A 26,950-nucleotide genomic window follows, 5' to 3' on the forward strand; every position below is an offset into this window, starting at 1 on the left:
TTCACAAGCTAATTGTACAATACTTCAGAGTTTGATTCTTTTTGTACAGCAAAATAACAGTTTGGTCATGTATACTTATGGTGTATCTAATTTATATTTTAATATATTTAACATCTACTGGTCATCCTGCCATCTGGGGGAGGGGGTGGGGGGTAAGAAGTGAAAAATTGGAACAAGAGGTTTGGCAATTGTTAATGCTGTAAAGTTACCCATACATATAACCTGTAAATAAAAGGCTATTAAATAAAAAAAATAAAATTAAAAAAAAGAGAGAAAATAAATCCTATCAACAACCCCCCCCCCAAAAAAAAGAAATTGAATGGAAAAAAAGAGATGCTAAGAAGTTAAATACTTATTGTTTTGCCAGAATAATTTCCTTTCTTTCCTCTAGAATAAAATTTAATTACATGGTATACTCTATTAGCATTCTATCTCAGGTACAGAAGCATTGATCCTGGGGGATGTTTTGTCTTTGTAGGACCTGAAAAACAAGTTGGTCCAACTGATGTGGAATGATTGGAACTGGGGTGTACGCCAGGCAGCTGCCCAAACCCTTGGGCGGATGAAATTGGGAAAGGAGGTGCATGATAAAATCAGGTAGGTTATGTCTTTAGGATATTCCGAAAGAGGTTGTGGTGTAAACAGCGATAAACACTCACTGGCTGTAGATGGAGGATATGTATGGAACACTCTTTTTAATATATTTTCCCCACAATTACATATAAAATTTTTTTTTAAAGTTTTGAGTTTCAAATTCTAATTTCCTTTCCCTTCTCTGAGATGGTAAGCAGTCTGATATAGGTCATACATGTGCAATCATGTAAAACATATCTATATTAATCATATTTTACAAGAAGACTCAAATTTTTTTTAAAAAGGAAGGATAGAAAAAAAAGCGAAAAATACCATGCTTCAGTTTGTTTTCTGACAGTACCAGTTCTTTCTCTTGAGCTCGAGAGTATGCTTCATCACAAAACTTTTGGGATTGTCGTGGATCATTGTATTATTGAGAGTAGCTAAGTCATTCAAAATTCTTTATTGCTGTTAGTGTGTACAATGTTTTCCTGATTCCACTCACTCCATTTTGCATCAGTTTGTGTAAGTTATTCCAGGTTTTTCTGAAATCATCCTGCTTGTCATTTCTTATAATACAATTATATTCCATCACTCCCACATACTACGCTTGTAATGGGCATTCTCTTGATTTGCAATTTTTAGCCACCACAAAAAGAGCTGCTACAAATATTTTTGTATAACTATGTCCTTTTTTTTTTAATGTCTTTGAAATATAAACATAGCAATGAGTATTGTTGTATACAGTTCCAAACTGCTCTCCAAAATGGAGATCAGTTAACAAGTCCACTAAGAGGCAACAGACTATAAATTCATTTTGCCTTATTAAACCTTTCTCCTTTCTTAAGTCTAGACAATCATCAAAAGAATAAACCATTTTATAGCCTTTGCAAATTTTCAAGGTGTAAATGTTCACACTGAAAATGTAACACTCAGCTCTCCCAAGTACCCCTGAGAATAAACATTGTTCAATATTGACAGTATTTGGAGTCTGAGTAACTAATTCACTCATATATATTTACAGTATTCATAACATTGCAATAAGCCTTATGAAGAAGGGAAGATTAAGAACTTACTATATGCATGGTGGAGTGGTGATGGGGTGTTCAGGGAGGAGGAGCCCTTCTGGTGGGAGGGTTTGCTGAGCCCTTTTCAGAGCTGCTCATCCACCCCGTGGGGTCCATCTTCACCCAACTTTCACCTGTAGCTCCAGAAAGCTGTAACAAGCATAGAGGGCCTCCAGTAGAAGCACACCCCAATAAACCATTTCAGCAGATGGACTAAACCAGGTTGAGAGTAATTGACAGACCTTAAACCTATCAGTGACATACATAGGGGGAATATCTACTTTATATTTCTCCCAATAGAATGGGTAGATGAGAACAATTTGTTCCAATGGCCATGCAGGCAATTGATACAGATGCTGTGGAAAGCTTAGAGCTGGGTCAGACACCGAATAAGCAAAAGTCATCCACTGCATCCCAGGCCATTGCCCGCTGTCCTGGCTTTTGCCTTGCCACTGGGATTTGATGACTCTGGAAGAAAAGAGAGACTGATTATTGTGCAATTCTGCTTACTTAAATCCAGTTCACACATGAGTCAAGACAGCGCTTCATGGTATCATTGGTCCTTTTCAAAAATGAAAGATAAACAACAATGAATTTTACTTTCTTTCTCATTTTTCTTCCTTTTTGATAAAATTTTTCTTGTGCAGCAAGATAATTATATAAATATGAATGCCTAAAAAAAGCCAAACAAGCAAACTATGTGCTAAGCACTATGCTAAGCCCTGTATAAATATAATCTATTGGAAATTGAGTGAATGACCAACAATTGGGGAATGGCTGAATAAGTTAAGGTATGTAAATGTAATGAAATATTATTGTGGAAAGACTTACATGAACTGATGCTGAGTGAATTGAGAACATTGTACACAGTAACAAGAAGACTATGTGATCACCTGTGATGGATCCTTGGCTCTTTTCAACAATACAGTGATCTAATACAGATCATGAGACTTGGGATAAAAAATGTCATCCATATCCAGAGAGAACTATGAAGACTGAATACAGATACTATTTTCACCTTTTTTTGATGTTTGCTTTTTTTTACTTTCATGGTTTTCCCCTTTTGTTCTGATCTTTCTTTCGTATCATGACTAATATGAAAATGTGATTAAAGTGATGATATATATATAAAACTTATGCCACATTACTTGCTATCTTGGGGAGGAGGAAGGTAAGGAAGGGAGGGAAAAAATTATGTAACTCAAAATCTTACAAAAATGAATATTGATGTGATAGATTTGGCTCTTCTCAACAATGCAATGATTCAGGGCAATTCCAATAGACTTGGGATGGAAAATGCCATCCAAATCCAGAGAGAGAACTAAGGAGACTAAATGTGAATCAAAGCATAATGGTTTCACCTTTTTGTCTGTTTGTTTTCTTTCTTGAGGCTTTTTTTCCCCTTTTGGTCTGAATTTTCTTGCACAACTTGACAAAAATGGAAAAAATGTTTAAAAGTATTATACATTTTTAACTTATATGAAATTGCTTGCTGTCTTGAGGAGGAAGGAAAAAAGGGAAGGAGAAAGAAAAACCTGGAACACAAAGCCTTAGAAAGATGTGTTGAAAACTATTTTTACAAATAAAATACTATTAAAAAAATCTAAAAAGAAAAAGTAAGAAAAAATGAATGATGAAGACTTTCTTTACATGTAATTGGAAAAATAAAAAAATTGAAAAATTTCTAAAAAACACATACATCACCCTTTGATCTTTATAACAACCCTGGGAGGTAGATACTTTTATTATCTCAATTTTACAGATAAGGATATTGAGGCAGGCAGAGGTTAGGTGACAAACTGAGATCTTCCTAACTCCAAGCCTAGAGCTGTATCCACTAACTGTACCTAGCTGCATCTTATGGATGACATAGAAAAAAATACTCCAGTCCCAGATTTCAAAAAGTTTAAAATATAGTTGGGAGAAAAACATTTTATGAACATTTATATTTACTATGTATCCACTCTGCTAGTGATTTTGCTAGGCTCTGTGATAGACATTAAGGCAAAAGAAAAGTCCCAGCCTTAAAGAAGCTTACAATCTCACTGCAGCAAAGAAAAAAACTGAAGGATATATAAGCACCATGGATAATAAATTACTGTGACTATAAAAAAGAGGCCCATGTGGATAGGAATGACTGAAGAGGAAAGTTTTATGGGCACTTTCTTTGATTCTTTTCATCAAATTAAATTTTCCTTCCTGTAATCACCCAAAGCATGTTTATTCATCTCTTGGCCTTTATACTTTGCCTTACATTCTAGTCATTCAGTTTCAATGGGAAAAGGAATGAGGGAAAAGAACGCTAGGTCTGGAGTCAGGGAAATTCATCTCTGAGTTCAAATCTGGCCTCAGACACATATTAGCTGTGTGACCCTGGACAAGTTACTTCACCCTGTTTGCCTTAGTTTCCTCATTTATAAAAGGAGCTGAAGAAGGAAATGGCAAACCTCTCCAGTATCTTTGCCAAGAAAACCCCCAATGGAACCACGAAGAGTCAGACACAACTGAAATGACTGAACAGCATTATATAAATGCTGCATGCAATTGCTGTTCCTCACAATTCTCATCTCCATGCGATTGCACTGGCTGTGTCTCTATCAGAGGAATGTACTTCTTCCCCACCTCTATTTCTTGGAATTTCTGGTTTCTTTCAAGGCTCAATACAAGTGCAACCTTCTGCAGACTGCCCCTCTTGGTCTTTCTGGTAGCTCCTACAATAGTTCTTTAACTGGGGGTCTGTGACTTTTTTTTTTAATATTTTGACAAGCATTTCTTTTTTTTTAAATTAAAGCTTTTTATTTTCAAAACATATGCATACATAATTTTCAACCTTCATTCTTGCAAAATTTTGTGTCCAAATTTTTTCCCTCCCTTCTTCCCACCCTCTGCCCTAGACAGCAAGTAATCCAATAAATGTTAAAATTTGACAGATTTCATATGATTGCTCATCTTATTTTTTAAAAATATTATTCTGAAAGAGGACCATGGGTTCTTTTTTTTTGTTTTAATTTTTTTTATTTAATAGCCTTTTATTTACAGGATATATACATAGGTAACTTTACAGCATTAACAATTGCCAAACCTCTTGTTCCAATTTTTCACCTCTTACCCCCCACCCCCCTAAAATGTCAGGATGACCGAGATGTTAAAATATTTAAAATATAACTTAGATACACAATAAGATACAGCCAAAACATTATTTTGCTGTACAAAAGAATCCAGACTCTGAAGTTTGTACAATTGGCTTGTGAAGGAAATCAAAAATCGGGTGTGCATAACTTAGGGATTGGGAATTCAATGTAATTTTTTAAGTTCTCCCAGAGTTCTTTTTCTGGGTATAGCTGGTTCAGTTCATTAATGCTCCATTGAAATGATTTGGTTGATCTCGTTGGAGGATGGCCTGATTCCATCAGAACTGGTCATCATCTGGTTTTGGGGGATATAATGATCTCCTGGTCCTGCTCATTTCACTCCAGCATCAGTTCGAGTAAGTCTCTCCAGGCCTTTCTGAAATCCCATCCTGTTGGTCATTTCTTAAGCCATAAATTCCATAATTTTCATATACCACAATTTATTCAGCCTTCTCCAACCGATGGACATCCATTCAGTTTCCAGTTTCTAGCCACCAAAAGGGCTGCCACAAACATTCGTCCCAGGTCCCTTTCCCTTCTTTATAATCTCTTTGGGATAAATCCCGGTAGTTCACTGTTGGATCAAAGGGTATGCCGGTTTATTAACTTTTGAATAGATCCAAACTACTCCCAAAATGGTTGGATTCGGTTTCCAACCCATAACAATGAATCAATGTCCCCAGTTTTCCCACATCCCCTCCCAACAATCATCATTATTTTTCCCTCATCTTAGCCAATCGGCCAGGTGTTAGTGGATTCCTTAGAGTTGTCTTAATTTGCATTTCTCTGATTAATTGACTTGGACATCCTTTCATATGACTGAAATAGTTTCAATTTCTTCATCTGAAATTGTCTGTTCATAATCCTTGGACCATTTTTCCAATTGGAAATGAAGGATTTTTATAAATTAAGTTAATTTCATATATTTTTTGGAAATGGGCCTTTATCAGGTTGATTAAAAAATATTTTTCCCAGTTTTTGGCCCCTTCTAATCTTGTCCATTAGTTTTGTTTGTCAAAAAACTTTTCAATTTGGTATAATCAAAATTTTCTATTTGTGATCAGTAATGATCTCTGGTTTCTTTTTCATAAAGACCTTCCCCTTCCCCAACAGGTCTGAAGGTCCATCCTATGTTCCTCTAATTTATTAATAATTTTCACTTTTATGCCAGGGTCATAACCCATTTTGACCTTATCTTGGTGTTGCGGCTTAAGTATGGATCAATGCCCAGTTTCTGCCACATTAGTTTCCAATTTTCCCAAGCAATTTTATCAAAAGTGTTCTTATCCCAAAAGCTGGGATTTTGGGTTGTCAAAACTAGGTTGCTATATTTGTTGACTGTTTTTCCCTTTGAACCCAATCTATTCCACTGTCCAACTAATCTTTCTAGCCAATCCCAAAATAGTTTTGGTAATCTGTTTATAATATAAATTTTAGATCTGGTCCTTTCAAATTCATTTTGATTTTTTTCATTAATTCCCTTTGAAATTTTGACCTTTGTTTTTCCATATGAACTTTGTTGTTATTTTTTCAGGTCATTAAAATAGTTTTTGGGAGTCTGATTGGTATAAGCCAAATAAATGATTAATTTAAGGTAATATTGTCATCTTTATTATATTTTGTCGCCTATCCAAGAAAGATTTAATATTTTCCAATTGGTTAGATCAGACCTTAATTTGTGTGAAAAAGTGGTCTGTAATTTTGCTCATAAAGTTTCTAATTTCCCTTGGCAGATAGATTCCTAAATATTTTATATTATCAATGGTTCTTTTAAATGGAATTTCTTTTGTAAATTTGACTGTTGGATTTTGTTAGTGAATATAAGAAGTTGATGACTTATGGGGTTTTATTTTATAACCGCAACTTTGCTAAAGTTGGGATTATTTCTAATAACTTTTTAGGAATTTGGGGTTCTCTAATATCCATCATGTCATCGGCAAAGAAGGTCCTTTGGTTTCCTCATTGCCTATTCTTTTCCTTTAATCTCTTTTCTCAGCTCTTTTAAGGTACGTTTCTAATACAATATTAAATGGAACGGTGATGTGGGCAACCTTGTTTCCCGAATCTTATTAGAATGGTTTGGGTTTGTCTCCATTACATATGATGTTACTGGATGGTTTTAAATAGATGCTGCTGATTATTTTGGGAAAAGTCCATTTATTCCCATACTCTTCAAAGTGTTTTTAATAGGAATGGATGTTGGTTTTATCATCTTTTTTCGATCTATTGAGATGATCATATGGTTTTTGTTAATTTGGTTATTAACATGGCCAATTTAATTGATAAGTTTCAATATTGAACCAGCCCTGCATTCCTGGTATAAATCCCTTGGATCATAGTGTATTTCTTGGAGATGATTTTCAGTTTTTTTGGCAAATCTTATTTAAGATTTTAGCATCAATATTCATTAGGAGATTGTCTATAATTTTTCTTTCTCTGTTTTCAGCCTACCTGGTTTGGGTATCCGGCCCATGTTGTTCATAGAAGGAATTTGGTAGGACTCCTTCATTCCCTATTTTATCAAATAATTTATATAGCATTGGGGCCAATTGTTCTTTAAAATGTTTGGTAAAATTCACATGTAAATCCATCTGGTCCCTGGGGATTTTTCCTTAGGGAGTTGTTTAATTGCCGTTCTTTTCTTTTTTTTTCTGAAATTGGGACTATTCAAACAATTTACTTCTTCCTCCTGTTAGTTCGGGAAAGCCTGTATTTTTTGGAGGTAGTCAATTATTTCACTTAGGTTAATAAATTTATTGGCATAAAGTTGAGCAAAAAATTTTATTATTTCCCAACCTCCTTCATTGGGAAAGTTCTCCTTTTTTTTTTAAGAACCACTAATTTCATTTTCCTCCTCCTTTTTCTAATCAGGTTTACCAAAGGCTTATCTATTTTATTGGCTTTTTAGAACCAACTCTTAGTTTTATTAATTAGTTCAATATTTTATTTCAATATTTTAATTTCCCTTTTAATTTTAAATTTCCAATTTAAGATTTGATTGGGAATTTGGTCTTTTTTAGTTTTTTGTTGCAAGCCCAATTTTTTCATTAATCTTTTCTTTCTTGTTTTTATTCAAGTAAGCCCCAAGGAATAAAATTCCCTCTTATTAACCCATTTGGTGCATCCCACAAAATTTTGGTATGATGTCCTTATTGTCATTATCTTGAAGGGAAATTATTAATTGTATTATAATTTGCTCTTCACCCAATCATTTTTTAAGATGAATTGTTTAGTTTCCAATTACTTTTGGTCTATTTCCCCCTAACTTTTTGTTGAATGTAGTTTTATTGCATCATGATCTGAAAAAAGCATTTACTATTTCGCTTTCTTTTGCATTTAATTTTGAGGTCTTTATGTCCTAATATATGGTCAATTTTTAATAGGTTCCATGAACTGCTGAGAAGAAAGTAATTCCCTTCTTATTCCATTCAATTTTCCCAAAGGTCCAATAACCTAAATTTTCTAATATTCTATTTAATTCTTTTAATTTCTTTCTTATTTGTTTTCTGGGTTTTATTTGTCCAATTCTGAGGAATTGCAAGGTTGAGGTCTCCTCTATTACAGTTTTGGCTATTTCTTCTTGCAACTCTCTTAACTTCCCTTTAGGGAAGTTGATTGCCATACCACTTGGTGGATATATGTTTAATATTGATATTGCTTCGTTGTTTATTCCCTTTTTAGCAGGATGTAGTTACCCCTTATCTCTTTAATTAAGTCAATTTTACTTTTGCTTGATCTGAGAACCAAGGATGGCTACCCTCTTTTTGACTTCACCTGAAGCATAATAGATTTTCTTACCTTTTACTTTTACCTATATGCATCCCCTGCTTTAGATGTGTTTCTTGTAAACAAATATTTGGAAGGGTTCTTGACTTTTGATCCAGTTCTATCTGGCCTCCTCTTTATGGGGAGTTCATCCCATTTACATTTACGGTTAGAATTCTAAATCTGGTTCCTGCCATCCTAATAACCCAATTGTGCTTTTATTATTCTTCCCTCCCCAACCCTCTTTCCCCTTTTTAAACTTATGTAAATTTCTTGTTCACGAATTATCCTCTTTATAATCCCTCCTCCCCTTTGGGTCTTTTCCCCCTTCCTTCCCGTTATTACCTTTTCTTTTTCCTTTTCCCTCTCCCCGTTTTTAATGAGGCGGAGAGAATTTTTCTAAAACAAATGTCAATTATTTTTTCTTTGAGCCAACTCTGATGGAGTAAGATTCACTGTTTCCTCCTCTAAATTTCCCTCAGATATGATAAGTTTCCTTAGCCTCTTTGTGGGATGTGGCCCTCTTTTTCCCCTCCTTCCCACCTTTTCTGCCATCATCCCTTTTCCATATCTCTTCCCTTTTTTATTTTATATCAATTACAATCAAATTATACATGTATTCTTTTGTATATCCAAAAGAAATACAATTTCAAGAGTTATTTTTACCTTTTCTGCACTTTTGAGTTCTATTCTTTGGAGATCAAATTTTTTGTTTTTTATTTTTTTTCTTCAGAAACAAATGGAAATTCATTTGTTTTATTTAAATTTATTTCCCTGGGAAAGAAAATGCTCACAACTGGGTAGTTTATTCTTGCCGCATCTCAAGTTCTTGTGCCTTCGAAATATATTTCCAGGCCCTTCTTTCCTTTAATGTAGAGGCAGCCAGATCTTGGGTGATCCCATTGTTGGCCCTCGGTAAAAATGGTTTTTTTTGGCTGCTTGGTTTTTTCCTTAATCTTTATAGTTCTGAAATTTTGCCCAATATTCCTTGGGGTTTTTTTTAAGGGTTTCTTTCAGAAGGTGTTCGATGAATTTTTCTGCCCTTTACCTTCTGATTCTATTTAACATCTGGGCAGTTCTCTTTATTGATTTCGTAAAATAGTATTAGGCCTTTTTTTTCATCAATAGTTTTCAGAAAGTCCAATAATCCTCAGATTATCTCTCCTAATCTATTTTCCAAGTCTGTCGTTTTTGGTAAGATAATTCGTGGTTTTTTCCAGTTTGTCATTTTTTGTTTTTGTTGACTGATTCTTGCTTGTCTCAATGAATCATTAGTTTCAATTTGTTCAGTTCTAATTTTTAAAAAATTATTTTCTTCAATAGCTTTTTTATTTTTCTGTATATGTCCAATTGAGTTTTTTGAATGTATTGTTTTTGGTCTGTGGAATTTTTTTCCATTTCACTAATTTTTTTTTTTAGTGAATTATTTTCTTTTTCCAATTCACAGATCCTACTTTCTTGCGTGTTCTTTGTTTCTTTTCCACCAGGATCCCTACTTTCTTCGGAGTTTCTTTGTCTTTTCCAATTCACAAACCCTTTCAAAGGAATTCTTTATTTTTTCCAATTCACCAATTTGTTTCCTACTTCCTGAGATTTTTACTTTTTTCCAATTCGATTTCAGGAAGTTGTTGCTCTTTTAAGGTTTCTTCCTTTCCCCATTTATCTTCTAACTCTTTTTTGGAGACTTTTAATGGTCTCTTCTTGGAGCATTATGTAAAGGAAGGACAGTCTGATGCATGTTTGCAGTTTGAGGTCTCTTTCAGGTTTGGTTGACCGTTTTTTCTGCATAGGCTGTCGATTGTTCTTTTTCATATCTTTTTATTCATGTTTGAAAGCCTTTAGGGTAGGTCTCCTAGGCAAGGGTTCCAGCTTCCTCTGCAGAGCAGGGAAAGATGTAAACCGATTTCAAGGTCCGGGTTATGGAGTCCGGGGAAAGTTTTCCTTCCCCAACAGGAAGTGGATTCGCACTGGCCGAGCTATTAAACTGCTTAGTAGGGCTGAGTGGATTATCGATTGCCCTCGGCTAGAACTAAGTGGTGAAAGTGTCACTGCCCCGGCCGGGCCTCTTGTGGGACTGTGAGGTTTAGCCGGACTGCAAGACCACAGACCGCCACAAACCTGCCCGTGCCTGATGCAAACCGGCCCTGGAAAAGCCTCTATGGCCCCAAGCCGAGCTCCCCCACTTGTGCAGATTGGAGGCCAACCGGGCTCCCTCCTCCGGCCGTGGGACCAACCCCACAAGGAAAAGCCCGTACTGCGGGTTTGGGCTCCGCTTTGTGCTGAGATCTGGTGCCTTCATCCCGGTTTTGAGACCTCCTCAGAACCTAATTTCTCTCCCGCCTCGCCGATCTCCCCTGGCCCGAAAACCTTTTTGGTGGATTCGATTTTCTTGCCGTTGAGTTGTTTCTTCTTATCTTTGGAATTTGTGATCAAGACTATTTTTGAGGCTCGATATAATTGGATAAAGGGTGGAAGGGTTTTTAGAAAAGTCGCGGTGACTTTAGGCCATCTGGCTCCGGCCCCAATGGGTTCTGAATGTAAATCACAACACAGTATTTTAATTTTTTTGTTGTTGTTTGTTTGCTTGTTTTCTTTCTCATTTTTTTCCTTTTTGATCCAATGTTTCTTGTGCAGCATTATAAATGTAGAAACCTGTTTAGAAAAATTGCATGTTTAATCTATATTGGATTATTTGCTGTCTAGAGGAATGAGGGGAGGGGGAAAAAATTGGGACACAAGGTTTTGCAAGGGTGAATGTTGAAAATTATCTTTGCATGTATTTTGAAAATAAAAAGTTATTATAAAAATTTTTTAAATAAAATATTATTCTGAGAAAGGGATATTTGACTTTACCAAAATATTATTCTGAGAAGGGGATATTTGACTTTACCATACTGTCTAAGCAGTCCATGACAAAAAATCCTTTCAAATATATTTCCATAGTTGTCATGTTGTGCAAGAAAACTCAGACCAAAAAAAAAAAAAAAACCCACGAGAAAGAAAAAAACAAACAAATAAAAAAGTAAAAATACTATGCTTTTATCCACATCAGTCTCCATTAGTTCTCTCTCTGGATATGATTGGCATTTTCCATCCCAAATTTATTGGAATTGCCTTGAATCAACACTTGGTTGAAAAGAGTGATTGAATAATAATTAATGAGAAGAATTAATATTATAATGAGAAGTGGATCCATTTAAATGAAGGGTTGGGGGACCTGACTTTGATCACTTGCTCCCAGACCACCCCCACTGCAGGCATACTAGACAAAGGATCTATGCCCAACCCATACCTGAGTAGAACACCGTGGACTGCCTCATTTGGGTGGAGTCTGAACAAGAATGGGGCAAAAGTTAATCCAGTCTCATTAGCAATGACCTCCAGAAACTGAACAAACTACAGGTTTCTGAAAAAAATCCTGATCCTAATTCAATAATTGATTATTAATATAAGAAAGAAATAATAATTTCTCTCAGTGGGAAATAAGGTTGGCTAGGTGGGGTGAATGCCAAGTTGAATGTGATTTTGGGTTCCATTGAATACTTGCAGAACTTTTCAGTTTTATTTTCTTAATCATGTCTAATAACCCAGGTTCTGGGTCCTTTGAGGTTGACAAAACCCCTGACTACTTCCATTTAGCCTTCTATAACTGAGCTAAAAGGCACTTTGGGAAAGATAAATTGACTTATTGGCCACTAAAGAGTGAATGCTTTGCCAATAATACAAGAGACTTTGGAGGTTTTCCAGGCAGGGGATTGATGGAATGCTTATGTCACACAGAACAATGCTGGGTCAAGGAAACTCCCAGGACCGAGTCGATGCCCTCTCCCTGATTGGTTGGTTGAAGCTTATGACTGCCAAGTTGCTTCCTGATTTCCTTAACTGCTTCAATGATGACTTTGTGGCTGTCAGGAGGGAAGCCTGCCTAGCAGCTGGTGCACTCAGGATAAAAGATAAAATGGTAAGTTGGAGTTCAAGCAGTTTCTGGACAATTCACTGCACTGTTAAAAGTTTATTTGCCCCAGGATTTTCTTCTCACAATTTTTTTTTTTTTTTTTTTTTTAGTGGTGGTGGCAAGGAAATTGGACAGGGAACACTGGGTAAAAGTGCTATGGGGCCCAAGCATAAAAGTGTGCTAAACAAATGCCAGGTCTAGAAACTTAATACTAGTCCTAGATTATTTATTGATTTAAAAAACAAGAAAAAAAACCAAAATAGTAAATATATAAAAATAAATTATTATTTTAAAGACTCAGGGGAAAGAAATTTTAGCACAGTACAAAAATTTAAAGCATTCCTTTCTTTAATTTCGTATTTCTTTACTAGGAAAAGCTTAGAATATCATCACTGTTTTAGATCACAGAGCTAATAGCTGAGCAGGGAAACATAATTTAGATTATAAAATTCGTGTTTTAATAAAAGTTCCTTAACTGGGGGAGCTGAAAGTAGGAAAGGAAGGGGAAGAAGTGAGCAGGACACTGGGCTAGAAGACAGAATACCTGAGTTCCCCATTCTAGCTCTACAACTGATTTTCTACAGCACCTTAAGAAATCAAACTCTCTCTTTTCTCATATCTAAAAATAGGAATAGAACTATATTCCCTAACTTACTCAGCTGATATATTTCTTCAAAAGTTCCAAAGAAATAACAAGTATGAATGTGTATTATAAACTGTTATTTAAAAAAAAAAAATACTGAAACTCTTAACTGGAAAGCATGGAAGATAAAGGTGTATCTTCACAATAACCCTGGGAGATAGATGCTATTATTTATCTCCCCAGATGAGGAAACTGAGGCAGATAAAGTCAGATTCAGTCAGGTGTCTGGGATAATAAAGCCCTTAAAGTCTGAAATTGGATTTGAACAACTCTGGTCTTCTTAATCTGACATCCAGTACTCTTAATTCAATGGATAAAGGAGATAAAGGAGAAAAAGAATGCCCCAGATCACAGATACCCTAAATCACAGAGGAAGGCTCATTTGTTTCTTCCTGAAATAGAAACTAAGATCAGTTCCAATGATCTTGTGATGAAGAGAGCATCTGCACCCAGAGAGAGGACTGTGGATATTGAATGTGGAACATAACATAACATTTTCCACTCTCTTTGTTGTTGTTTGCTTGCATTTTATTTTCTTTCTCATTTTTTCCTTTTTCATCTGATTTTTCTTGTGCAGCACGATAATTGTGGAAATATGTATAGAAGAATTGCGCATGTTTAATATATATTGGATCACTTGCCAACTGGGGGAAAAGATGGGGGAAGGGAGGGGAAAAATTAAAACACAGGATTTTGTAAAAGTGAATGTTGAAAATTATCTTTGTATATATTTTGAAAACAAAAAGCTATTATAAAAAAAAAAAGGAAATAGAAGCTAAAGTGAAGTGAGTGAAACAGATCCCTCATCTTATAGACACACAAGCTATTAGACTTAAAAGGTTCCTTAAAATCCTTTTTACCCATCTCACCCAAGGAAGAGAGGCCCAGAGCTGGTGCCAGAGCAGGAATTAGAGACCTGGACCTCTGTTTCCCAGCTCATCCTTCTCACATCCAGATTGCTAAAATGTACCTTCCTTGCTGGGCAACAGCCTCTTGTTTCATGATCCAAAACAAGCAGATGGGCAAGAAGAAAGGAGAAACTTTTAAAGTCCTTTCAGTAATATCCTGGACCCAAGCTCACTTTGTCCCTCTCTCTGGGCATGCAAGATAATTTTAAAAGCCCAGGAGAGCCCCGGGAGAGGGGCAGCTGGGTGGTACAGTGAATAGAGTACTGGTCCTGGAGTCAGGAGGACCTGAGTTCAAATGTGACCTCAGACATTTACTAGCTATGTGACCCTGGACAAATCACTTAAATCTTTGCCTTAAAATTTTCCCTCAGAAAGAGACTCACATGTGCCAAAATGTTTGTGGCATTTTTTTTTGTAGTGGCTAGAAACTAGAAACTGAGTATCCACTCAGTTTGGAGAATGGCTGAATAAATTGTGGTATGGAATATTATTGTTCTGTAAGAAATGACCAGCAAGATGATTTCAGAAAGGCCTGGAGAGATTTACATGAACTGATGCTGAGTGAAATGAGCAGAACCAGGAGATCATTATGCACTGCAACAAGGCTATACAATGATCAATTCTGATGGACTTGGCTCTCTTCAACAATGAAATGATTTAGGCCAGTTCAATGATCTTGTGATGAAGAGAGCCAACTGCACCCAGAGAGAGGACTGTGGGGACTGAGTGTGGATCACAACAGAGCATTTTCACTCTTTCTATTGTTGTTTGCTTGCATTTTATTTTGCTTCTCTTTTTTTCTTGTGCGGCACGATAATTGTATGAATATGTATGCATATATTGGATTTAACATATATTTGTACTATGTTTAACATTTTTCCATGACTTTCTTTTTATCTTAATCTTCTAAGAGTATCTTATTTTTCAAAATAAATACAAAGATAGTTTTCAACATTCACCTTTGCAAAACTTTGTGTTCCAAAGTTTTCTTCCTTTCCCCTCTTCCTCCTCCCCAAGATAGCAAGCAATCCAATATAAGTTAAATATGTGTGGTTCTTCTAAACATATTTCCATATTCATCATGTTGTACAAGAGAAATCAGATCAAAAGGGGAGGAAAAATTGGAGAGAGAAAAAACAAACAAATAATAACAAAAAGGGTGAAAATACTTTGCTTTGATCCACATTGAGTCTCCATAGTTCTCTCTCTGTTTTCATATGGCACTTTCTATCCCAAGTCTATTGTAATTATATTGAATCACCTCATTGTTGAACAGAGCCAAGTTCGTTACAGTTAATCATCACATAATCTTGTTGTTTGTTACTCAGTTCATGTAAGTCTTCCAAGGCTCTTCTGAAATCAGCCTGCTCATAGTTTCTTATAAAATAATAATATTCTATTACATATATCACATATCATATGATTTTATCATATATCATATTTTATTCATCTGTCATAATTTATTCAGCCATTTCTCAACTGCTGGACATTCACTCAATTTTCAGTTCCTTGCCACTACAAAAAGGGCTGCTACAAACATTTTTCCCCTCTTCTATGATCTCTTTGGGAACCAGTAGAAATACTGTTAGATCAAAGAGTATGCACAGTTTGATAATCCTTTGGGCATAGTTCCATATTGCTCTCCAGAATGGTTGGATCATTTCACAACTCCACCAATATTTTTAGTTGGTGACAATTTTCCCACATGTCTTCCAATATTTATCACTATCTTTCCCTGTCATCTTAGCCAATCTGAAAGGCATAAAGTGGTACCTCAGAGTTACATTTCTCTAATCAATAGTGATTTAGAGCATTTTTCATATAACCAATTTCATAGAAAAGGTTTTAATTTCTTCATCTGAAAATTGCCTATTCGTGTTCTTTGACCATTTATTAGTTGGGGAATTCATCATTTTCTTAAGTCTAGTCAATCAACAAAAAAATAAACCAAGTACTCATTTGTAGTATTTGCCAATTTCCAAAATGTAAATAAATGCTCAAACTGAAAATTTAACAATCAGCTGATCGCATGGCTTGTGAGTTGAGCCCTTTGAATTTCTAACACATGGCTGATATCCTTCTTGTCATTCCTCCAGTCTCTCATAGACTCATTTTCCCTTAAAGGATGGTAGAGGGGAGGGAGAAAAGTTCCAGAAGTGGCCAACAGCTGTGCTGTTTCTATTCTTTGGCCAGGTTATGGTGACTCTCAAATTCTACTGCTGTTGACACTGAAGGATGGGTTCACTGGGCTAGGACCAAGTCCCCATCACCAGCCACAAGCCAGGACAGAATTTTCTTATGGACCGCACCTACTTGTAATCCCTCCTCCTACTGTCACCAGCAAGACCCTAGCATAGCTCTCCACCCTCACCAACAGACTTTCCCCTTTTCTTCCTAAGAGAACCATAAATTCTTGCAAGAGAACCTTGAAATTTCCCATCCTTTGACAAATCCTCATCCACCTTCTTCAGATAACAATCTGGTGCTGAAGAATGTAAAGGGAAAGATAAAGGAAAGAGGGATTTGATACATTTTCTAGTTCTTGTTGTGAGTTTTGGGGATAAAAAAAAAAAACAGTGGTAATTTTTTTAGGGGGAAGGGAAGCCTGAATCAGGTATGTGAAAAAATTCCATCCATGGTCAGGCTGAGCAAAACTGCTCTAGGATGAGAAGAATCAATCCACAGTGAGCAAAAAGAACCAAGTTTATTCTAGAAAGAGTACATGCTGTTCCTGTGGGCATTGACCTAGAGGGCACTGAAATCAAGTCTAACAGCATATTGTTTCTCTTTTTTTATTTCAGGTCTATGACAGCCTCATGAAGTTGGTACATAGTGATCCATACTGGAAAATCAAAGCTTTTGCCATCAGAGGTATTACTGAGTTAGTGCCCCTTATTCCTGTCTCTTGAATAATCTGTGGGATTGGGGAAACATGAAAGAAGCCTCAGAGAGGGCTCTTTGTTTCACCATGAAACATTACTACTAGTTACCAATCTGATTCTATTCCACAGAAGGTCACAGTCTAAGCCAGTCCCAAGCTCACTCCAGCAGTGAAGGCATTTCACCCTTCTGAAACGAATTTCAGGGAAGCATCTCATTCTTTTTTCTTTCTTTTTTTAATGATAGCTTTTAACTTTCAAAATATATACAAAGATAGTTTTCAACTTTCACCCTTGCAAAACTTTGTGTTCCAAAATTTTCTCTCCCCTTCCTTAGTCAGTAAGCAATCTAATATATGTTAAAAATGAAAGTACCTCATTCTTGAGGAGCCCCAGAATATGATTAGCTCCCATTGGTTAGGAGGGGAGGGTCCTGCAGAATATTTCTGAATCCCCTGGATTCAGTTGTTGGAAAGTGACTCCTTCAAATCCAGGGCTCATTATATTTCATTAAATCCTGCTCAGTTAATTTTGACATAAAAAGGAGTCAAATCCCCCCAGAAATGGACAGGAATGCTTAAATATTGTAAACAATGTTTTGTTCTTCACATAGATTCAATCAAAGCAATAAAATGAGACATAATAAGACACCTACCACATGGCTCCTCACCCTGAGATTATCTTAGATCCAAACCTAGGAGTTCAAGAAAAAAATACAGTATGTTTTGCATAGTGCCCTGTTTCCAATCCTCCTTCAAGGCAGTAAAGGAGTGTAGAAAATAAAGCCTTAACTACTGTGTAATTCATGCCATGAAGTCAGGCTAGTCATTAAATGAAGATTCAGGAACGCTGGACCTGGATTTTAGCATGGACTTAGGACCTATGGTTTCCCTACTCAGTTTTATCACAGCAGGCTCATCTTGATGGATGCTAAGTGGCCCAGTGGATAGAGCACTGGATCTGAAGTCAGAATACCTAAGCCCAAGCAAGTCACTTAATCCTATCAGTCTCAGTTCCTCATCTGTAAAATGGGACCACAATAGTACCTACTTCACAGGGTTGTTGTGAGGATCAAATGAGATAATATTCATAGGCACTAGAAAAATGCTTGTTCTCTTCTCCTCTCCATGGAAACAAGGAAGTGGACTCAGAAGGTGCTTTAGCAAAGAGACTCTTGCCCCTGTTCTAACCCAGTTCTGTCCCAGACCCCTTCAGTTCCAGTCTCCTGTAGCTGATGGGTACTTTATCTTCCCTGGGACCTTGAGCCAGTTCTCAGAAACTATCTCTTGCAAATAGGTCTCTTTACTCAGCACCTCGTTGTCTCTGTTGCCTACCTCTTATGTCCTGTAATTTCACTAAGTGGGTTTGGGGGAGAAGGTGAAGGAGGGCAGGAAATGGACTTGTTTTTGGAGTCCCAGCCTCAGTGCCAGGGAGCTAGTAACCATGGACCAAGGGCCAGCTTATGGCACTGTGTGGCCACCTGAGAGCTAAGGTAACTCTTGTGGGCTCATCTTCTGACACTGGGGACACTGTCAAGCTCAGGATGACTTGCCAGAATTTGTGCCCTCCCTCAAGAACCTGGGGATCCTTCCATTCTAAGATGCCTCTTCAGAGCAAGACTTTGGGTCTGCTTCCTCATCTCTGTATAGTCTTTATGAGATCAAGCTAGGCTATAATTACCATACCTTCTATCCTAGGGAGCAGGAACGGACTACCCCCTACCAAGTATAGAAATGCTGTGACTGCTAAATTCCCACTCCCTGACTTAAACAAACAGAAGCAATCTCTGCTCTCCCTCTTGTGCTAGTCATGTGTTCTTCATATTATTTTTAATCCACATTTCTTTATGAATCATATTGAGAGAGAAAAATCAGAGCAAAAGGGAAAAACCATAGGAAAGAAAAAAAAAGCAGAAAAAAAAGTGAATATAGCATGTGTTGATTTACATTCAGTCTCCATAGTTCTTTTTCTGGATGCACATGGCATTTTCTGTCCAAAGTCTATTGGAAGTGCTTTGGATCAATGAACCACTGAGAAAAAACAGTCTTCATAGTTGATCACAGCACATTCTTGCTGTTATTGTGTACAATGTATTTCTGGTTCTGTTTGTTTCACTCTGCATTAGTTCATATAAATCTTTCCAGGCCTTTCTAAAATCAGCTTGTTCATAATTTTTTGTAGAACAATAATATTTCATTATCTTCATATATTATAACTTGTTCATATACTGTATCTTCATATACTATAACATTATCTTTCCCTGTCACCTTAGCTGATCTGAGAGGTGTGAGCTTTTCCCACTCTTTACCCACTGAATTACTATCCATTCCTTAAAACCCAACTTAACTCTTTCTGGAAACCTAACTATTTCCTTGGCTGGTAATGAACTTTCCCCATTTATAACTCTCATATAATATTGTGATAGCTACCCCAATTCATGTCTTATAACCCACCTGCAATAGACTGTAAGTTTTTTGAGAACAGTGATAATACCTTATCTAATTTTCAGTTTCTCTAGCATAGTGCTTGGAATATAGTAAATACATAAGAAATGTTTGCATTATTATTATTGTTATTTTCGTGTTTTTCATGAACTGGAAATAAATGATCCTGGAACAAGGTATTTAACATTCTATGGGAGGAGTTCCTAATTTGGGGAACAAAGAGTCTTCCAAAGGGTCTATGAACTTGAACAGAGGAAAAATACATCTCTCTTTGTTTAAAAACTGAATTTTAATTGAAGTTTATAATTCCTTCAATTTTTTTTAAACATTATTCTGAGATGACATCTATAGATTCACCAGACTGCCAAAGGGCACCATGACACAAAGAAGGCTAAGAACCTCTATCCTATGGATTATTGCATAAATACATAAAATAGCTACTTTTTGTATTTAAATAAAATATTAGGATGTAAGCTCATGCTCTGCAAACTTATGGATTCCATTATTGATATAGCTCAATTAGCAAACATGACATCAGGAGAATGTCCATTTCACCCTGTTCCCACATAATCCTGGTCTATTCTATATTTTAAAAAGCTTCTGTAGAAAAAAAAAAGATAGAGAAAAAGAGAAAGGAAAAGAGGGAGAGAGAGAGAGAAAGAGAGAGAGAGAGAAAGAGAGAGAGAGAGAGAGAGAGAGAGAGAGAGAGAGAGAGAGAGAGAGGAGAAAGAATCTACATTGTAGGCAGAAGCCAGCCAAAAACAATTTTTTATTAACTTATTATTTTCTAAACCCATGTATTTTTCTGTTTAAAGGGAGAAATATCCCAACTGGCCAGTTGTTTGCAGAAAACCCTCCCCAGTACAAGATATTTTGAAATAATGTTTTTAAGATTCTCGAACAAGAAAAATTTTGCTAGACAATATCAAAAATTTACGTAAGTTAGGGTAAGACACAAGTTAATGGCTTCATCTTCCCAGAACAAGAGTCATTTAATATTGGAAAGTCAGTTTCCTGTTCGCCTTAAGAGCTCTTCTCTGACCACCCCCCAGCTATCAGAAAGATCTCTTCCTTCTCTTAAGTAAATTATTAGCTGAATCCCTGCAGGGAACCTGGGGAGGCAAAGATCATAACTAGATATACAAAATGTTCTAAGTTTGGTTTCTACCAATGATCTATTTTCAGGGCCCTTAGTTTTCAATCTTGATTTTTCTAGTGGAAAGTGGCTCTTGTTTTTATCACATAGATCAATTCCCTGTACATCTTGGACCTGAGAAACTTGCTGAAAAAATTTTCTCCCCAGCTAACATTCCCTTCTAAATGTATCTGCATTAATTTTTTGTGCAGAATATTTTTAATAATATAATCCTAGGGGCAGCTAGGTGGTGCAGGAGATAGAGCACCAACCCTGAAGTCAGGAGGACCTGAGTTCAGATCTCATCACTATCAATGAACTAACATTTGAGTATTGGTACTCTAAATGTGAGGCACTTGTCCAATGATTATTGAATGGACTATTGCTAGAGGAACCAAATCATATCAGTCTAAAGCAGAGTCTTTTACCTTTTTTTTTTTTTTTTTTATGACCTGACACCCATTGGAAATTTGGTTAAGCCTATGATTCCCTTCTCAAAATAAATGTTTTTTAAATAAAACACCTAGGATCACAGAGGAATCCAATTATATTGAAATAGTTATTGGTTTTGTTTTGTTTTTTTAATTAAGTTCGTGGATTCCAGATTAAGAATTCTATGCAGGGCATCTGATTGTAATTAAGATTGATATAATTTGGAACTGACCTTAGGAAAGGGAAGCTTAGTCTTTTTGTGGATCTCTTTGGTAGTTTGGTGATATCTCATCTCTAGCCAGAATAATGTCATTGTTGAAAATAATAAATGAAGGAAATGCTGAATTTTAGTTGTAGGTTAGTGAAAAAATAAATATACATATGTTTGTTTATAACTACATATATATGAGTATATATATATGTATATGTGTGTGTATACACACAGAGAATTATTAGCAAATGTGATTGCTGAGCCATGAACAACAATACCCAGAGAATGGGAAAAGAATGAATATTGTTCTAATTTTCAAAAAAGAAAGAATCTTTTTTTTTCTAAAAAGTTTCAAACAGTGAATTTGATCTCAATTCCTGGGACAGTTCTAGAACAGATTATTAACAATATGGTTAGTAAAGACCCTAAAAGGGAAATAGCAATTGCAAAGATCCAGCATTGGTTCCTCAAGAACATTATAATGATCAACTTTATTTCCTTTTCTATTTTTCTTGCCAGAGCTATTAAATTGGTAGATTACAAGAACTCTATAGATATAATTTACCTAGATTTTTTTAGCATATCATTTAATAAAATATCTCATTCTATTATTATAGAAAACATGGAGAGATGTGGATTAGCCAATAAATGTAGTGAGGGATTTGGAATGGGTTGAATACCTAGTCTCAAAGAGTAATGGTTAATAGTTCAAAATCAGATTGGCAAGATGTTTCCATTGGGGTGCACAAGTGATCTTTGTTTAACCTTATTTTTTAAAAATAATTATATCAATGACTTGGCAAAAGTCATAAGTGGTTTACTTATCAAATTTGTAAATAATATAAAGCTAGGAGAGAAAATCAAACATACCAGATGATACAGTCAGGATACATCAAGTCAACATACATGCATTTATTAGTGATCTACTATGTACCAAGCATTGTGCTAAGTGAAGAGTTTACAAAGAAAGACAAAGTTAGGCCCTTATCTGCAAGTTCTCACAGTTTAATGAGGGAAACACTACATAAACAGCTGTGTACAAACAAGATCTCAAGATAAATTGGAGATTAACTGAGAGGAAGGTATTAAGGTTAAAAAAAAATCAGAAAAACTTCTTGCAGAAGGTAGGACTTTAGCAGGGAATTAAAAACAGCAAGAAGGCAGAAATAAAGAAGTTACAGAAATGGAGGATTCAACCAGTGAAAATGCCAGGAATTGAAATATGTTTTGTGTAAGGAACAGCAAAAAAAAACTGCTAATATCACTGGATCACAGAGAACTTGGAGGGGTATGACTGAAAAGTAGAAAGGAACCAAGTTATGAAAGTATATTATTTGTTCTTGTAGGTAATAAGAAGCCAATAGAGTTATTAAATGGTTTATATGATTCTGCTAGGCTATTGGGATGAGTCTAAGAGTATAAAAGTGCAATAGTGCCAGACCTGGAGTCAGAACACCTAAGTTCAAATATGACCTCAGGCCTTGGGCAAGTCACTTCACCCAGTTTGCCTCAATTTCCTCCTCTGTAAAATGAAATGGAGAAGGAAATGGCAAATCACTCCAGCATCTTTGCCAAGAAAACCCCTAATTAGGGTCACAGAGAGTTAGACATGACTGAAACAATTGAACAATAAGCAGATGAAATCTAATGTGGAAAAAAGTCTAAAACCTTATATTTGGGTTAAAAAATTAATCTTCACAAATATAAAATGTATATATGTATGTGGGGGAGAAGGGGAATAAAAGAAAGACAGACAATTGTTTGATTAAAAAAGAAACATGGCATTTATGAACTTAGGGTTCAATGAGTCAGCAGTGAGATACAGCAGTCAAAAAACCCAAAAGCTAATGCAATATTATGGTTAACTGGGTGACATATCTCCTGGTGTCAGTCCTTCTTGGACTTTGCCTAATCAGGTCATATATGGAGAAATGTTCTGGGTAAAGTTTAAGAAGGACAGCAATAAACTGGACAAAATGCAGGGGAAAGCAACCAAGATTGTGAAGGGTTTGGAGTCAGTCACATCAAGATAAACTGAATTTAGGGGTTGGCAAACTACAGCCTAAAGACCAAATCTTGACCAATCTGTTTTTGTAAAGTTTTACTGGAATTACTCTTAGCTCAACAACCCTTGCTCAAAATAAGAAAAGACTCAAGAGAACGTGATTTCTGTGTTCAAATTTTTTAAAACAAAATTTTTTTTCTGTTTGATTTCAGAAGTGAGCAATAGTTGGAAGTTATTGAGGCAGATTTATTGTTCTTGAGTTATTTCAGTCACGACCCCATTTGGAGTTTTTCTTGGCAAAGATACTAGAGTTTGTCATTTGCTTCTCTAGCTCATTTTGCAAATGAGGAAACTGAGGCAAACATCATTGAGTGATTTGCCCAGGGTCACATAGTGTGAGGATAGATTTGAACTCATGAAAATGAGTCTTCCTATTTCAAGTCCAGTGTTCCATCCATTGCCATATTTAGCTGGCCCCCTAGGCATATTTAACCTTGATGTAAAGAAAAAGTTCCTAACAATTAGAAGTGTCCAAAAGTGTTTAAAGATAATTGCACATGTATAACATATATCAAATTGCTTGCCTTTTTAACAAAGGAAGAAAGGGAGGGAATAAAGAATAAAATTTGGAACTTAAAAAAATTTTTAAATGAATACTATTATGAACAAACATCGCTCATGTTGGGCATGAGAGTTAATTAGATTTATTCCTAAAATATCAATGTTATTTATGATATACCTTCATTCTTCTGATTTGTCAGATTAGTTTTCATCACTTACATATAACTTTGGGTTAAAAATGTTTTCAAAAAAAATGCTGCTTTTCTCAAAATGTCAATTGTAATTTTGCCTTTTTACTGGTGATAATTAGATTTGTTTAAAAAATAAGATAAGCATTGAAATCTAAAAACAAACAAAAAACAAAAATTAATGCTAAAATTGTTTTGACATTTACTTGGGTAAAAAATATTAAACAAAAATGGTATGATATATAACCTCTATCAAATATATATAACCTATATTAGATTGCTTTCTGTCTTGGGGAAGGAGGGAAGTAATTACGTAAGGTAAGAGGAAGGGAGAAAAAAAATTTGGAATTCAAAATCTTACAAAAATGATTGTTGAAAGTCATAAGAATAAGATACTTTTTTTTCTTTCTGAAAAAAAGTAGACTCCTTAATCAACAGCTAGATTCCTCCTCACTGGATATCTTGAAGCAGAGGCTAGGTGAGTACTTGTTAGGTATGTTATAATGAGATTTCTTTCCTTGTATGGGTTGCAGTGGTATAGACATTAAGGTCTCTTTCAACTTTGGAATTCTGTGATTTTGTATTTTTATGCCCAGCTGGGAGAGCCCAGTCCCTCTTGTCCCCATCTCTCTAAATTGACTACAAACAGATAATAGCACATGTTGCCATTACTTATGTTACTACCAGGGCAAAGGCTGTCTATAAATAATGGCAAGCAAAACTGCAATCTGCCCAGCTCCCTCGGAGCTGACACTAGCACGTGGAATCTGCCACTGGAAATAACTGCTAGCTAGCATGATGAATATGGAAATATTTTGCATCTTCTATTTCCATCTACTGGCTCCTTCCCTACAGATTACCAGTATGCCCAGATATGCTCCATCTTCCTCCTCCTTTCCCTCTTTGGAGGCAATCAGGGATTAAGTAATCTGCCCAGGATCTTGCAGCAAGTGAGTGAGGTCAGTTTTACTTCAGGTCTTCCTGACTCCAGGGTCAATACTCTATTCACTGAGCCAACTAACTACCCAGATATATTTTCAAAAAAAAAAAAAATCCAAACCCAGATTTTTCACTTGACTTACATAACCATTCTCACTTTCATCTATTTCACCTTTTTTCTTTGCTAAACTCTTTATAGAACCTTCTGCCTCATCACCCATTTATTTCTCAATCTCTTGCAAGCTAATTCTCTCTTTTTTTTTGGCTGAGGCAATTGGGATTAAATAACTTCCCCGGTGGCAACCTAATTTTCAAGTGTAATTGTTCTAAGATTATTTCTTTAGTGCTAAATGTGAATACCTTCCTCCGTTTCCAATCTCCTCATCTTCTTGGTTTTTGACAGTACTGACCAGCTCCTCTTCCTCTTGCCTTCTCTGATCCTTTCTCCTGATTTTCCTACAAGTCTTTAGTAGATCCTTCTTAACCTTTTTTTTTTTAATCATTTTTACATATGGTTCATCCACCTGGATCCTTTAAGTGTGCAGTGCCTCTTGGTACTCTGTCCTGGGACATTTTTTTTCTTTTACTCTTTCTCATGATGAATGCAACAGCTCTCATGAGTTTCATTATCACATCTATGAAAATGACTAGTAAATATATATATATATATATACACACACACACATATATATAATATATATAGTTTGCTCATCAGGGACTATGGTGGTCCATTGCCTTATCTTGTTCAATAAATTAAGCAATCAATAAGTATTTATGAAGTGCAGACTAGGTAGTGCCATGGTGCACAAGTACACAGTCAGGAAAACTCATCTTCCTGAGTTCAAATTCAGTCTCAGACAAGTATTGGTTGTGTGACCCTGGATAAATCACTTGATCCTGTATGTCTCAGTTTCCTCTTCTAAGCTGAAGAAAGAAATGGTAAACCACTGCAGAATCTTTACTAAAAAAAATCCCAAGTGGGGTCAAAGAAATTTAGATACAACTGAACAACAACGTGCCAGGCTCAGTGCTGAGCACTGTTTAACAATAATAGCCAGACCTTAGACAATTCTAAATTAATTCCACGGGCTATGCATTCTGCCCAACACCACTGGGCATTGTGAAGAAAGTCTAATCCCTCTAAGGACCCCAGTACTTGACACTTGGTACTTCTAGATGCTGTTACTCTTACAGGTAGAAAGGCTTGTCTCACTAAAGTAAGGGAATGGTCTGTGTAGAATTATTCAGTTAACCTCTTATGGCTGATGCTGGGAAAATACCGGGAAAAAGCTATCCTTGAACCCATATATCTTAATTCCTAACATTGCTCTTGAACCCTATTCTTTTTGTTTTTTTGAAGATAATGCAATTCTATGTGTAAATATCTGTTACAAATGATTAAGAGGTAAAGAAAGTCTCTTCAGAATGTGAAAAGAATTTTCAAACAAATTCCAACTAACCTCTCTTCTAAGAATTACAAGTACTGAACTCTGTTCTTGACAAGGATGTCCCATAGGTGTCTTAAACACAGCATGTCCAAAATGGAAGCCATTTCTCCTCCAAATTTCCCTTTTTCTTTTGTAGGCAACATCATCCTTTTTATTGATCAAGTTCACAATCTCAGAGCAATCTTTGATCCTTCCTAAGGGAGGCAGTCTTATAGGATGGCTCTAGAATTCAAGAACTTAGGATCAAATCTTATCTCTGATTCTTACTCTCTGAGCAAACTTGGGTCCTCATTTGTATAATGCCACAAGGAGATCAGATGATGTCTAAATTTATTATGGTCATATAAAAACTCTCCTTCATCCTTCATAGTTATTCATTTGCCAAGTCTTATCAATTGTACTTCCACATCTCTCACATCCATCTCCTTTGTTCCATTCACATTGCTACTAGTAAGGTTCTGGATTATTTTAACAGTCAATTCGTCAACAAGCTTTAAATGCTTATTATATGCCAGGCAAAGTGCAGAGTATACAAAGAAAGGCAAAAACATGGAACTTAGTTTCTAATGAGGGAGACAATATGAAAAAAAAAATCATATATATAAAATAGGATAATCCTTAAAGGAAGGCATTAATGGGGAGAGGAAGGGAGAGGAAGAGAGCCTG

At 35.8% G+C, this 26,950-nt stretch overlaps 1 protein-coding gene across 3 annotated transcripts in view; it reads left to right on the forward strand.

The window, feature by feature from the left end:
• The window catches only part of HEATR4 (HEAT repeat containing 4), a 95,437-nt gene that overhangs the window by 41,719 nt on the left and 26,768 nt on the right, over nucleotides 1–26,950 (forward strand). For all 3 annotated transcript variants that reach the window (XM_031952557.1, XM_031952556.1, XM_031952559.1), the window contains 3 exons: nucleotides 479–597; nucleotides 12,317–12,497; nucleotides 16,844–16,913. In XM_031952557.1, coding sequence (XP_031808417.1) covers nucleotides 479–597; nucleotides 12,317–12,497; nucleotides 16,844–16,913 — 370 coding nt within the window. The remainder of the gene's footprint in view (nucleotides 1–478; nucleotides 598–12,316; nucleotides 12,498–16,843; nucleotides 16,914–26,950) is intronic.

The sequence above is a fragment of the Sarcophilus harrisii genome, chromosome 2 (assembly GCF_902635505.1).
Source record: "Sarcophilus harrisii chromosome 2, mSarHar1.11, whole genome shotgun sequence".
Lineage (NCBI taxonomy): Eukaryota > Metazoa > Chordata > Mammalia > Dasyuromorphia > Dasyuridae > Sarcophilus > Sarcophilus harrisii.